This window comes from Rhinoderma darwinii, chromosome 5 (genome assembly GCF_050947455.1).
Source record: "Rhinoderma darwinii isolate aRhiDar2 chromosome 5, aRhiDar2.hap1, whole genome shotgun sequence".
NCBI classification, from domain to species: Eukaryota; Metazoa; Chordata; class Amphibia; order Anura; family Rhinodermatidae; genus Rhinoderma; species Rhinoderma darwinii.
In genome coordinates, this window is record NC_134691.1 from 27,358,362 (window position 1) to 27,374,340 (window position 15,979).

The 15,979-nt window shown below is 41.2% G+C and overlaps 1 protein-coding gene across 2 annotated transcripts in view; it reads right to left on the reverse strand.

Moving 5' to 3' along the window:
* The window catches only part of COL14A1 (collagen type XIV alpha 1 chain), a 170,216-nt gene that overhangs the window by 41,278 nt on the left and 112,959 nt on the right, over positions 1–15,979 (reverse strand). For both annotated transcript variants that reach the window (XM_075825783.1, XM_075825781.1), the window contains 9 exons: positions 11,552–11,716; positions 10,754–10,792; positions 9,519–9,657; positions 8,050–8,192; positions 7,461–7,570; positions 6,254–6,412; positions 4,535–4,612; positions 1,980–2,066; positions 843–896 (listed from right to left, as the gene is read on the reverse strand). In XM_075825783.1, the coding sequence (XP_075681898.1) occupies positions 843–896; positions 1,980–2,066; positions 4,535–4,612; positions 6,254–6,412; positions 7,461–7,570; positions 8,050–8,192; positions 9,519–9,657; positions 10,754–10,792; positions 11,552–11,716 (974 nt within the window). The remainder of the gene's footprint in view (positions 1–842; positions 897–1,979; positions 2,067–4,534; positions 4,613–6,253; positions 6,413–7,460; positions 7,571–8,049; positions 8,193–9,518; positions 9,658–10,753; positions 10,793–11,551; positions 11,717–15,979) is intronic.

Here is a 15,979-nt window from a genome sequence, read left to right on the forward strand (position 1 = left end):
ACATTGTCAACTGGCAACTTAAAGAAAAACCCTAGTGAGCCTTTAATTTTACATTGATAACTACATAAAAATATATCAAATCCCTTATTGCAATTGTTAGGCGATGCATATCATCCAGCTGGTATTTTTTTTCTATCCTGGGAGGAGCTTTGTAGTCACATAATATTGTGCACCTCCCAACTGACACCTCTGTAGAGAAATTAGCATTTGTCTGACACATTTCTCGAAGGGGAGAAAATTGATTTTCAACAAGATAATGTAATCTACTACTAAACACTCCTCAGATGCCTTCTGTAAGGGAAAACATGGATCTGAGAAGTTGGACTTGTTTTATCCTAATTTACTGTGGGGATAATCACATCTGCCTCTTATCCCTAAGGCCGAATTCAGGCGACCGTGGTATACGTCTGTCTGACGGCCGTTACAACAACAGCAGCCACACGGACGCTTGTATTTCAATGGTGCCATCCACATGGCTGTTTTTTCAAAGGACCATGTGAAGGGTCTGTTGAGAAATAGAACATGTGTTATTTTCTTCTGTTTTCACGAATTCCTCGATAGACTCAAGTTTATGAGGATCCGTGAAAACGGGACCCTCACGTGTGCAACTCGGACGTTTTTTTCCATTCGAGTTTGCACTTGTTTTTGTAAATCTGGCCTAAAGCTCTATTGAAAGCCAAGCAAATATGCTAATGAGAGAGTCAGGGGTTGTAGCGGTCAGACGAGCAGTCCTTGGGCCAACTCATATCCGACGTGTATAGCCATCTTTTAGCTACATATTAATAACTATCAGGAAAATCATCATATGGTAAAAAGTTAACGTTTTCAATCAAATAACTTACTGGTGGACCCGTTTCTCCTGAAGATCCTTTGGGGCCTCTCATACCTGAGCCGCCCTAAAAAAGCAACAAAAAAACTTAGAAAATACAAATATTAGAATACTTAAGTATTAAAACATATGAAGTCTCTAACAGATATTAATAAGAACTTGCTAGATTCACATAATGAGGCACGATTACTGGATGTCATGTGGACCTGGTCTTCCCGAAGACTATAGAAGGAAGGTTATAAACTCTTGGAGTTGATATAAGGACTATATAATTATCCTTCACCAAGAGCCAATAAAATCCACCAAAAGTGGAGTTGGTCACATACATTGGAGAACTGTTGGTGGAATTTACTATTGATCTAATGGATATAGTTGTAGCCCAAATATCTTTCAGTGCCTGGCATTGGTGGAAACAAGAATTTGGCAAGTTGGATTTTAACAGGCATCAATTTTTTTCCCCCTGGAAGATGTGATGCCAGATGTCTGTGGGAATATCTTATTCTTCTCTCCCTATGACTGTAAACATGCATGCTCAAGTTAATCTTATGTCTATGTCCAGCCATAGTCTTTGAAAGTTGAAAGATCTGCCAAAATTATCTAATGTCTATGTCCACATTTATAGGTACCAGGGCCCGACTGGCCCACCGGAGTACCAGAGGATCCTCCAGTAGGCCCAGGCTCTAACACAATAAAGGGCCCCAAAATAATATCATGGCCCATGTAGAAGTGCCCAAATTGGGTCAGAGTCATTTCCTACCATATTGTAAATCATAATGTAGCAAATTTATTGCCATACAGGCCACACTATGACAGGGTGAGTTTGTGTGTGTGTGGTCAATATTACAGTAGAATTCAAGACAGGAGTCTTTATCTAGTCTCCAAATATATGAGAAACCCTTGGTTAGGGTCAATCGGCCCCCTGTCTAGTTGTTTGGTATAAACAGTAGATACTGAAAATCTTCCCTTCTGCTATATTAAATGCATATATTATTGCACATTATTTTCCATACACGTAAGTTATTTCTTATTTTGCTTGGCAACGGCATCCAGTCAATACCTCAATCGATCCATGCAAGAAAGATCCAGAACAAAACAAACCTCAACATTACAGACTGCTGCAAGTGAGAATACATATCTGAAGGCTTCATACCGGAGATCCAGGAGGTCCAGGTAACCCTTTATTTTCCTGGGAGCAGGAGCAGGAGTTTGGAAGTGGAGGGCAGGTGGCCTCATCTCTCTGGAAAAGAAACACAACTTAAATCTTTGCTGTAGAAACATGGAAAATGTCAATCATTTAATACCTGATATATGTTCAGCCATGAAATTTAAACCACGTGCCTAGCATTGTTTAGGTCCCCATTGTGCTGCCTCAAACAGCTTTGACCCTTCAAGGCATGGACTCCACAAGATCTCTGAAGGTTCCTGTGGTTTCTGGTACCAAGACGTTGGCAGCAGATTATTTAAGTCCTGTAAATTGTGAGGTGCGACCTCCATGAATCGGACTTGTTTTTCTAGCACATCCCACAGATGCTCGATTGGAAGGAGATCTTGCTAATTTGGAGGCCAAGTCAACACCTTGAACACTTTGTCATGTTCCTCAAACTATTCCTGAACAATGTCTGCCGTGTGGCAGGGACATTATCCTGCTGAAAGAGGCACTGCCATTAGAGAATACCATTGACATGAAGGGGTATGTTTGGTTTGCAGCAATATTTAGGTAGGTAGTACGTGTCACATCAATGTCAGGACCCAAGGTTTTCCAGCAAACATTGCCCAGAGCATCACACCGTCTCCTCCAGCCTGTCTTCTTCCATAATGCATCCTGGTGCCATCTCTTCCCCAGGTAAGTGACGCACACGCACCCGACCGTCCACATGATGTAAAAGAAAACGTAATTCATCAGACCAGGTCACCTTCTTTAGTTGCATCATGGTGCAGTTTTGATGCTCATGTGCCCATTGTAGACACTTTGGACAGGGGTCCGCATGGGCACTCTGACCTGTCTGCAAGCTGCGATGCTCTGCATGTTCTGACACCTTTCTATCATAGCCAGCAGTAACTCTTTCAGCAATCTGTACTGCAGTAGCTCTTCTGTGGTATCAGACCAGACAGGTTAGCCTTCACTCCCCATGCGCATCAATGGGCTTTGGGCACCCATGACTCTTTTGCCGATTCACCGGTTGTCCTTCCTTGCACCAGTTTTTGTAGTTACTAACCACTGCATACTGGGAACACCCCACAACACCCACAAGCTCAGATCCTTAAACTTGCCTATTTTTCCTGCTGACAACACATCAACTTTGAGAACTGACTGAACACTTGCTGCATAATATATCCCCCCCCCCTTGTCAGGCGCCAATGTAGTAATAATAATAATAATAATAATAAGAAGAAGAAGAAGAAGAAGAAGAAGAAGCAATGTTATTTATTTCACCTTTAAGTGGTTTTCTTATTATAATAGATGAACAGTATATATTAGAGGATGGAGAGTAATTTATAAATTGTGGATTGGAGACCATACAGGGGACACAATTTCTTCTGCATACATCAATTACTTAAATGGTAATTTCCACTACAAACTGTTATGGCATATAGATAGGATACACAATACGATATCTGATCAGTAGAAGGTCCGACTGTCGCTCACTTCGTTTGTCTGTCATTCACTGTGACATGAGTGGCCACCTCTAGGCGGGAACAGAGGATCGGCACCCTCCTTCCTTGTATTACTGAAGGTCCTACTGGTTGAGTCTTCACTAATCAGACATTGATTCAATCGATATGCCATAACCATAGGTAGTGGGAAAAACCCTGCAAGGGCATCCACAAGTCATTTACAGTCCATAGCTCATCAGAGGAATAGTGAGTGCAGCTCTGGAGTATAATACAGGATGTAACTCAGGATCAGTACAGGATAAGTAATGTAATGTATGTACACAGTGACTCCACCAGCAGAATAGTGAGTGCAGCTCTGGAGTATAATACAGGCTGTAACTCAGGATCAGTACAAGATAAGTAATGTATGTACAGTGACTCCACCAGCAGAATAGTGAGTGCAACTCTGGAGTATAATACAGGCTGTAACTCAGGATCAGTACAGGATAAGTAATGTCCTGTATGTACACAGTGACTCCACCAGCAGAATAGTGAGTGTAGCTCTGGAGTATAATACAGGATGTAACTCAGGATAAGTACAGGATAAGTAATGTCCTGTATGTACACAGTGACTCCACCAGCAGAATCGTGAGTGTAGCTCTGGAGTATAATACAGGCTGTAACTCAGGATCAGTACAGGATAAGTAATGTCATGTATGTACACAGTGACTCCACCACCAGAATAGTGAGTGCAGCTCTGGAGTATAATACAGGATGTAACTCAGGATTAGTACAGGATAAGTAATGTAATGTATGCACACAGTGACTCCACCACCAGAATAGTAACTGCAGCTCTGGAGTATAATACAGGCTGTAACTCAGGATCAGTAAAGGATAAGTAATGTAATGTATGTACACAGTGACTCCACCAGCAGAATAGTGAGTGCAGCTCTGTAGTATAATACAGACTGTAACTCAGGTTCCCTACAAGATAAGTAATGTAATGTATTCAGAAACAAACTCCACTTTTATGGAGATGATATCTATAGAATATAGAATGGGTTGAGAATATTGAGAATATTGAAGAATAATTAAGAAAATAATTCTCACCAGTGCGGGAAGTTCACAGCATTTATCTCGACTGGCCCAAGAAGACGCACAAACAATATCAAACATCTGGAGTTGGAACTAAAGACAAAAATGCAGCATATAGATTAGATGTCACATATTAGACACAGTGAAATGCCTGTATTAGACACTGATAGTACAGCTGGCAGGACAAATACCTGGTGTATTTCTGATGTTTAGTGAACTTGGTTACTGCTCTACAGGCTTCATTGGGAAATGAATAGATTTTTATATATCGAAGTATTGTTCAAATTTATTTAACTGGTTATAATACCATGAAGTGGTGTTTGTTGGAGTTGGTGACAAGATTGGGGCCTGGGAATAGGTTATAACCAGTAAATTATTAAAGATGGTCTCTAAACCATTGGGTTGCAGGGGAAAACACTAAACTACTGGATCGTCAAAGATGAAAACCGGATGATGAGACATTTACACTAAACCACTGGATTACCAAAAATTGACCTTATGCACCGGATCATCAGAGATTAACAGTAAACTACTGGATCACCAAGGATGAACAGTAACCCATGTGATCACTAAGAAACTGGATCACTAGAGGTTTATACTGCACCACTACATTATCAATAATGACCACTAAACCTTTGGATTGTCAGTGATCAAGGGTAAAACATAGTATCACTAAAGGTTCACCAGGGATAGACTCACATGAGATTGAATCTAAACCATATAATTATACTAGAACATTGGATCACCAGAGATGGACTCTATCTTACCAGAGATGGATCCGGACACTACATCACTAGAGATGTAACTAAATACTGGATCACTATGGATGGAGGCTGATCCATTGGATGTCCATGGAAGGACAATAAATTACTACATCATCAAAGAAGAAACACTAAATCACTGAATTTTCTAGTATGGACATATTTTCATTGAACCCCCCAAGGCGGGATATTGCACCCTAAATCTCTACGGCCTAAACACTGCATTCGAATCACAGGGGAGTGGACACTGCACCATTGAATAACTGGGAACCAGGGACTTTATCACTGGATCACCAAAGACTAAACATTGTACCCCTGGGTCAACAACTTGATTATCATCTAGTCACAATTCTAATTTAATCCGGAAATACGAGGCCTGAGTTGGTGTAAAAGGCAACGTAATTGGGTCCTTGGGTGTAGCGTTCTTTACGTTTATTGGGTTAATTGATGGGAAAAAAAGGAATGTCTACAATTCTACAGTAACCTTCATTCTAAATAGAGGATTTTTCAGTGTGGGGGCAGCTTGGTAAACCAATAAAATTTGTAAGACATTCACAAAAACACAAAACTTCCTTTCCGTCTTCTAAACAATGAAGTCCTTTAATGAGAAGGTCAGATTACGTTGACTTCTTGTTGGAATGCAGCCACTTTGTTCCTTCTCCTGAATTCCCTTTCATTGTGAGTGGGGTAAGTGTAGAAGCCATTATGTATAAGACTCTTTTTGTTTTTAGGACGATCTCCAATAACAAATTATTTTTACTATCTCTCGTGTACGTTGTGTTTGCGTTAACACATTATCTTCATACCACGGAATAATCTCATAAATGTAAATTTATTGCCTAACAGGATAACACCTACCGCAGGAATTTGTTGAGTGGGTTCAGTTATGAATGGCCCATTATCCTGACAAAGTTAGTTGCGTCTATGGACTAATAGTGGAACAGTCACTGTGTTTCTTACTCATTGCACTTACCGGAGCAGAGTTGTCCTTTGGTCCTCTAGATCGAACCATCCTTCCCAGAACTTCGAAGCCGTCGACTGTGATATTACCCGCTGAATTTATTGGCTTCTCGGCCACTTGCTTGCAGTCGATGACCAGTTTAGCCGTTGTCTTGGTTATTACTATATGTACCTACAAAATAATTTATGGCAGATAGTCTAATGTCATTCATCTGTGATGTAAGAGGACTCTGCACTTTTTGCTTTCTAGAGCTACCCATAGACAGGTAATTCCAGGGAAAAGGTGCTGTACAGCTGAACTTATTGTTGTTGATTGCCCCCCCATTCTTGGCACCAGTATATAAGTGACGCCTTTATTGTATGGTAGCTACCCACTCCCCCTGCAATTTCTTTGACTGCAGCTTCCTGGAAAAGCTTCTTTAAGAAAAATGGGACCATCGATAGTGGCAAAAACACATATTTCATATACTTACGTGGGTTATGACAATTACTGTACGGCACTGAAATATGTTGACACTATATTACCAAATGAATAAATAAATGGTAGGTCCTAGAAATCCCCTCTGAGCCATTCATGAAAAACACCACGGCCACGGGGGGCTCACTGTATATAGATCATAGAGTTCAATGTGAGCTGTATAAATCCTTTTACAGTTAGCTCCCCCTAGTGGTGCCCCCAGGCAAACAGAATATTATCATGTAACTCTATGGCTGGGTAAAGTTAAAGTGTCCCGCCTGAATCCGTACGACACCAAGCGTGTATCGTGCATGGGCCCAATCCAAATTAAGATTAAGAATATTAGACCTTTTTAGATCAAATAAAATTTCATTGTAGGTACATTTACCTGCCTTAAACTAACTTCACTATCCCCTGCATCATCCCAAACCACCAGAAATATTAGGCGTTAACCAGGGTTACCAATTGTTCATAAATTTCAGGCCAGTCTGTGGTCATGCTTAGAAACCCTGCTTTGAAATCCTTGCAACCTGTCACTACTTTTACAACTATCTCAATTTTACAATAAAAGTGACAGTTCCTGCCATCTTCTGGTGAACCCTTAGGTTCCAAAGAACCCCAAGGTTTCCATGGAGCCATGATTAGGAAACACTATGTAACAACGTAAGGAAAAATTTGATATCTTTGTTTTAGTGACATAATAACATATAGTAAAATATCATAGATTTTCTGTTTCCTGAAAAAATAGAACATTTACACTGACCTTATGGAAACTGCCATGAAATATCTTCTTGACCTCAGGTCCTTCAAAGGTAATGGTTTGGAACTGTCCCTTATTGTCGTAATTGAAATATGTTAACGTCTTTCCATTGTCTGCACAGAAAACAAAGTCATGTAAGTGTATACGTAATATATATAACTTAATTTATGCATATTTGCATGAATTAAAAGTGGAGCAACTTCGCAAATAGTCTTGATTATTAATATTATATATATTATTATATTAATATTATAGTTTTTTTGTATACAGCTTCCATGCAGACCTACTGTATGTGTCTCCATAGTTACAGACTACAAACAAACCATGTGTAGTCTGATACTGCATTAATGTGTTACTCAACTTTCTCTGCCCCCTATCCTACTGTATGCAGGTTAGCAAGAAGAGGGGGGTAATATAAAACATGACTGCAAGATCAGACCACATATAAATTGTTTATAGTCTGTAACCATAAAGAATCATAAGTCTCCCTAGTAGCTGTATACAGAAAACGAAATCAAGACTCTTTTCAAAGTTGCTTCATTTTGTATTGAAAAAAAGTTATTCCACACCCATATGTCCCATGTGAACTTACTGTCAAGTATTACACCAACTAGTGGCTCGTAGTCTTTATTCAAAATTTCCCAGAGTGCAAATGGTTCTTTAGGGGTGTCAGGAAGAATTCGGAAAAGGAAAGAAACAGTGTAATCTGACGGAAGGCCTTCTGGGTGAATATATCTGTAAAAAAAAAAAAAAGAACATGGGGTTAAAGCTTTTATTTAGGATACAAACTGTACAAGCCCTTTGTGTCTATGTATTGTATGCAGCAGGGTCAGATATTTTTTAAAGAGGACCAAGATTACCAAGAAAAGTGACAACAGGAAGTGCAGCCATATTGGTTGTCACCTTTGAATTGGCCTCACAGCAACTGATGGTAAACCCGCTGTTGACAGCATAACTATTTACCATCAGTTTGTAAGAAGCTAAATTAAAGGTGACAACAAACTAATATGGCTGCACTTCCTATTGTCAGTTTTTCAAAAATGTCCCCCATAACAGAATAGAAAAATTCAGATGTTTTTATTTAAAAAGGTGTAAATTCTCTGTGAAGTGAAACTTTGGGCGATTTATCCTAATAAGTAAAATGGAACTACTAATGCAATTTAATATACCAAGGCCATTAATTCTTTCCCTCTGATCCCTCAAATGCAAGTTTTAAGTTGCTCTGTACACTATATGTCCTTAACAAGACAGGCAATACAAACAACTGCTGCATGTTACTGGGATATACAGGAGAAGTTGCCAAAATGATGCCCCCTTCTCTGACATCACTTCCTGCTCTGCAGCTATTGGTTGAAGCTGCACCTCACAGACTTCCTGTACTGCCAGCACCGTTCCTGCACTCTACACATAATACTGGTAATACTGAGCACTCTCTGCTCCATTTTAGCTTTAACCTCCTTCATTTGAACATGAAAGCAGTGAGAATTACCTAAAAGGAAGCAGAGAGCTCTCAATATTACCAGTATTATGTACAGAGTGAATGCCGGGGGCAGGCAGAGCAGGAAGTCTTTGAGGTGCAGCTTCAACCAATAGCTGAAGAGCAGGAAGTGATGTCAGAGAAGGTGTAATCATTTTGCCAACATGTGCCTGGATTTTCACATTAATTATATGACATGCAATAGGAAAAGAACATAGAGACAGCTACTGGAATCCAGCTCAGGTTGGACTTATCCCCAATCCACATTGAAGGCAAAAACCCGAACTGGGTTCAATTGTCCTAGGATATGGGTTGTGGTAGCCTGAACATAAAACACATTATGGAAGGTGAAGTACTATTTTAATTTTACAGTACCCTTTTTTAATTAGAATGGCTACACAGGCACTGACTGGTTATAATCATTTATTATTATTATTCTACGTAAAGGAGTGGTCCCACAGAATGTAGAAGAAACTGATTCTATGGAAGGACTTGGATAAGTCAAAGCTTAACTCTGTCCTAGTTTTATGGATATATGCAAAACATATGTAAAATCTGCAAATCTGCATTAGATTTGTTCATACTTGGTGGGTTGAGAAACCAGTGCATCCTTATGTATTCGGTAGCATGGAAAGTTATTGAAGGTTCCCGACTCCATAGAGATTCCATCCAGGGCTGCATATTCCTTCTCCACCAAGCCAAACATTTCCATCATTTTAAACCCTGAAATTGCACAGTGGATATAATATTATTTACAGCAGTGTGTTCCTCCAATAGATAGTAATTTTGCGGTATCAAAATTATACATGAAAGAAAAATACGTAAAGGGGTTGTCCTCTAAGTTCATTCATTACACAGATGCTCAATGCTTTGCCATGTAATGATTCTGTGTTGCTCTAGAGAAAGTGATCACTCCTTGAGTGGTTCCCTCTATGATAACCGAATTTCTGGACTATAAAATGCTGGATTAATAAAATTTTACTTTAATTTTACTCTAAAAATGGAGGTTTATATGCTATTCAGTGTCTGTCTAAAACTGCATGACAAAGGCCAAAAACTCATAAAGTAAATAGGGCTGACCTACAATACCAGATACAGACCATAGACAAAAGTGGCGCTGGTTTAAAAAAAAAATAAATAAATAAAAAAAAAGACTACATTTCTCTCATCAACCTCTTTAAAAACATTTCACGAATAAAAAAAATGAGTAACTCTGTAAACACTTTGATTTTCTCTGCCCTGATTTTGAATTGTATGTTTTCTTCTTTATTTATGGGTGCTATGGATTGCTATCACTAGAGAGCAGTGCATTGTGGGAGTTCAGGTGACAGTTACACAGTTAGAGCTAAGCTGCAAGGTCACATGTCTGACAGCAAGGTGGAGCTAAACTGTTGTCTATTTCTAAGGACAACCAGAAGAATGTTGAAACAGCTATGTATATGAAAAAAAAAAAGAAAATATATAAAATAACTCAAATTCGGTACAAAAACAGTAAAGCTTAGTATTTGTAAATTATTTAACATTTAATTTAGAAGAATAGATTTATTCTTGAAATTCTACAAAATGAACATCACTTAGATTGCAAATGAGATAAATATTGTTATTCTGTAATTCTATAGAAATGACTGGCTAGTTAGAATGTTAGGCTAATCATATGAGTTTCTGTAGTAGCACACTCATCCGTCTTACCAATGTAGGAGTATAACATGTCTATAAAAAGGCAAATAAAGGAACAAGAAAAATATAATCAAAGTCGAGAACTGGAAATGCTTATCATGAGTGTCGGTATAGAAATAATTTATTATGAGGACAAACTTACCTGACACACTGTTGCCTTGAATGTAAGCCCACGGACAAGCTGAAAAATACATATGGGAAACTTACGTCAAACGAGAAGGGTACATATGCAGGCGTAACAATGGAAAGTGGCTCCTTGGCTCTACCAACACAGATGGACTCACGTATTAATTATAACACAACAGAAAAACGGCACCCCAGAAAATATGACCAACATCCCTGTCTGGTATTCTTTTTTGTTTCTTTTGAATGTAAATGTACTCCCTTCAACATGGAGACATTTATGAAATGACCTTAACTGGGCTGTTGCCTATCAACAGAGGGTTTAGCTTGCAGGTGACAACACTGAAACTCCACGCTCTTGTGGAGAGTCGCTGTTGTCACTCACAGTATAACGGCGGTGAGAGAGTATGGATATATTTTACCAGCACGTCCGTTTTACTCATGGTCTCAAAACTAGATCATACATATTTTTTGTGAGTAAACAGAAACCCCTCTAACTGACTACTTCTTGGAGAAGACCACCCTTGATGAAAAAAATTCATTTTTCTGTGATGGATTATGAATTCCTTCATATCCTATGTATATTGACCTTCTTATTTGAGAAGGTCACCCATCTAGAAGGCCATTTTTGCGGCAACTTTTGGTGGTCATCTCAAAGAGGTTTTTATTTTGCACTTAAAAATGGGGTCCCGGGATGAAGGTTTGCAGGGATTATTTTTGTCTTTCTGACGGAGCTTTCCTTTAGTTAAATTTATGGTATTAAATATGTCTAATTTGTATGGAAGGGAAATAGAAAACTTAAGAAGTTGGCTCATACTTGCTGTTGCTGTCTCGCAGATAAAAGTGATCAGTTCATCTTCTATTTTCTTGAAGGCATCAAAGTCGTCGACAAAGAACACGTGCCTCTCGCTGGGCTTACTGCCAATGTTCACTAGCTCTGCATAGTCTGCATCCGCCACTCCGATTGCAAAAATGCTGAAGCCTGGGAGGAGGAGAGGACATAGGAGTTTAGTAAGTCAGTCAACTTCCCGTAACTGTGAGTTCAAGTACACAGGTCACATCCAATTGGATATATGATATCATCAAAGTCTGTAGATTGTTGATGAAAGGTGGGGCAGAGCGGAGGACGATATAAAGTATTTTAGAAGCCAGACTTAAAAATAACATTCACTTAAAGAAAACCTGACCCTGAATAGTATCTTTTATGCACCGGGTAAGTGGATGACACAATGTTTGGCATTGTTATTTTGCATTTCCAAGTGTCGAGATCCAACAAGGGACCACCCACCACCTATATGTAATATATAGAAGAATTAGATGTCTACGGCAATAAAGCTGAATATTTCCTCTGCTACGATTCACTTTTACCTTGGGCAAGAAATAAAACGAATGGAACGCAGACTATAAATACAGCTGTATAAACATTCCCTTAAAGTTACATGTTTGCCCAATTTAACACCTGGGTATAAAAAGCTACCAGCCAAGTAAAAATAATAACTATTTCTCTTATGGCTTCGAGCACCATATCTTGCCATTTTTAACTGTCAGCACCTCTACCAAGGGCATACAAAGCCATGTGGTATAGACGAAAGGGTGCAGATCCCCATTTTCCCAGTGGCATACATAGAAGAGAGGGGGCTCAATATCAAAAAACAAATTGGGCCCCCAATATGGTGCTGGATTTTGCCATCCAAGACAGAAGGGGCTCTTGTTTGTTTCCTTCTTCACGCTCTTTCCATGACCCTCGGCCAATTCCCCACCACCTTGCTAACAATGCAGTTCTTCTGGAGAGGAGAGTTCTGCACAGGTTCCCACCGTTCAGTAGCAAATCTGATGGAACAACCAAGGCTGGGCCCCGTAGCAGCCGCTATGTTAAAGTATGCCCTTACTCTTTGCCGTTTGGTGGGGAGGACCTAAGTAAATTTTCCCATTTTTACCAGAATTTCATCATTAGAAAACAAGAAGTCCTTCACTCGCTGGATATGAGTAGGAGGTGACGAGAATCAGCAAAAGGAGAGAGGTTCCAATTGTATTTTTGTAATGGGGCCCTCTCTACTCTGATTCTTGGACTGTTATGCTAGACATTCGATAACTAAAGAACACTTTGATAATCTAATGTCTGTAGGTTCAGCCCAACGATTGGGGAAAGCAGGTATTGAACAGATTGGATTTTTTGTCTTTCTGAACATCGTTTTATCAATAAATTAGTGGTTTTTCTACTTGCCTAACAGCCGAGTTGGGGAAAATAGCTATTGGCCAAATTATACTCTTGGTCATAAGATACAAATTTTTGTACTGGGAATTTTTGTTTAATCTCTCCCCCGCCAGGCTGATTTCCCGAGAAGACAGTTACCTGGTTACGATCACATTTTTGGAATGCCGGGGGAATCTGAGTCACCTGGACGATTTAATGTGAATACAAGAAGAACATGCTCACTCTGTTGTGTGGGTATTTGAAGTGCTATAGACATAAAACACCGTTTCACAGCAGCGCCACAGAGAATGACTGAAGTGCTTGGCGATGCGGCTGTTTTGGGTAAAACAAACTATTAACACATCCAGGGCCGCCATCAGGAATTTCAGGGCCCCCTACAGCTAAATTTTCTGGGCCCCCCTACCGTGGCACCGCCTGTTAACGTTACTCCGTCCAGCACTATATCATGGTACCCAGGGCCGCCATGAGGGGGGGTATTATGGGTACTGATGTGAGAGGCCCGGCCAAACCTAATTGAAAGGGGGGCCCGGCAACTGCTGCGACTTGCCTTTGGTAGAAAAAAAACAGGCCCCTGCAATGGGGCCCGTTTTTTTCACCAAAAGAATGTCGTGAGCTGCGGGCCCCCCTTTCAATTAGGTTTGGCCGGGCCTCTCACATCAGTACCCATAATACCCCCCCTGATGGCGGCCCTGGGTAGCATGGGGGTCGTCATGGGGGCCGTCAAACACTGCCGCCCGTGCGACCGATCGCGCGCACCCGCAAACTCCCGCGCATGCGCACCCGCGACCGCCTGGAACCGCGCACCGAATTTTGAGGCAGATTTTGACCTGCCCACACTATCTTGCCGCGTTTTTTGCCCGCGGCGATTGAGGACAGCAGACAAAAAACGCAGGGAAAAATGCATTTTCTGCCTCCCATTGATTTCGATGGGAGGTCAGAGGCAGAACCGCGGCAAGAAAGGACGTGCTGCTTTTTCTTTTTTCCGCGACTGGCTCCCACTGATTTCAGACTAAATCAATGGGAGGCGGTTTTGGAAGTTTTTTGGTGCTGATTCTGACGCAGTGTCCGAGTCAATATCAAGGCCCAAAAACTCTGTGAACTGGGCCTTATTGTTAGGGCTTATTCAGACGAACGTGTAATACATCCGTGCAACGCGCGTGATTTTCACGTGGCTCGCACGGACCTATGTTACTCTATGGGGCCGTTCAGACGGTCAGTGATTTTCATGCAGCGTGTGTCCGTGTGTCCGCTGCGTAAAACTCACGACATGTCCGATATTTGTGCATTGTTCGCGCATCACACACCCATTGAAGTCAATGGGTGCGTGAAAATCACGCCCAGCACTTCCGCAGCCGTATAAACTATGAATGAAAACAAACATACAAACAGAGTGTCATAATGATGGCGGCTGCGCGAAAATCACGCAGCCGCGCATCATACGCTGCTGACACACGGAGCGGTTATGAACTTTTGCATGCACAAAACGCCACGTTTTGGCGCACACAAAAAGCACACGCTTGTGTGAATCCGGCCTTAGGGTAGGAACACACTAGGCATTAACGCTGCAGTTTTTATGCAACACGTTTTATTGTGGAAAATCCACAGCGTATTACAGTCGCAGCAGAGTGGATGAGGTTTAAACAAATCTCATTCACACGCTGCAAAAAAAATGGACCTGCAGTGGAATTTGGAATTTTTTTTTTTTGTGAACCAGCTTAAAAAAATACAAAACTTTTTTGTTAGGGCCTGTTCACATCACCGTTCGCTTCTGTTCCGTCTGAGGTTTCCGTCGGGTGAACCCCGCAACGGAAAGTGAAAGCTTCCGTTTCCGTCATCATTAGCGCAGTCGACTACGCTATTGATTCCGTCCGAAAACCTGCCGGAACGGTGACGAACGGAAACCATTAGCGATGTTTCCGTCACCATTGAGATCAATGGTGACTGAAACGGAAGCTGTGCTGTCACTTTCACTTTCCGTTGCGGGGTTCACCCGACAGAAACCTCAGACGGAACCCCGGAACGGAAGCGAACGGTTATGTGAACAGGCCCTAACACAAAAGTTTTGTATTTTTTTAAGCTGGTTCACAAAAAAAAATAATTTCAAATTCTACTGGACCAACTGCCTATTTAGAGACCGGCAGCAGCTCCAGGAGCGACATCATAAGGGACACACTAGGCGGATATGCTGAGTAAAACTACACAGCTTATCCGCCCCGGTAGCCGCAGGGAATTCCGCCAGCAAAACCGCACCAAATAGTGGCGCAGGTTTCGTGAGCCTTGTCCGCTGCGGGAATCCTGCAGGGAAAAAAAAGTTTCGACTTGCCCCGGCCGTAGTTTAGATGACGCATCTCTCTCTTCTGAACGTAGCCCCGCCTCCTGGGATGACGCTGTAGACCATGTGACCGCTGCAGCAGTCACATGGGATGAAACGTCATGACAGGAGGCGGGGCTGCGCTAAGAATAGAGGATCGCGTCACCAGGACTACGGCCGGGGTAAGTCTAAACTTTTTTATAAATGTAAAAAAGTACCTTTTTTTTTTCTCATGTGTGATTTTTGCGGCAGAACCGCAGCATTTCCGCAACAGAGGAGCAGCGATCCCACAGAATAAATTGACATGCTGCGGCTTAAAAAGCCAAAAGCCACACTGCAGGTCCATTTTTTTTGCAGCGTGTGAATGAGATTTGTTTAAACCTCATCCACTCTGCTGCGACTGTAAGGGTATGTTCACACGTAGTCAACCAAAACGTCTGAAAATCCAGAGCTGTTTTCAAGGGAAAACAGACCCTGCTTTTCAGACGTTTTTTTACCAACTCGCATTTTTACCAACTCATTTTTTTACCAACTCGTTTTTGGAGCTGTTTTCATTGGAGTCTATGAGAAAACAGCTCCAAAAACGTCTGAAAGAAGTGTCCTGCACTTCTTTTGACGAGGCTGTATTTTTACGAGTCGTCGTTTGACAGCTGTCAAACGACGACGCGTAAATAACAGGTCGTCTGCACAGTACGTCGGCAAACCCATTCAAATGAATG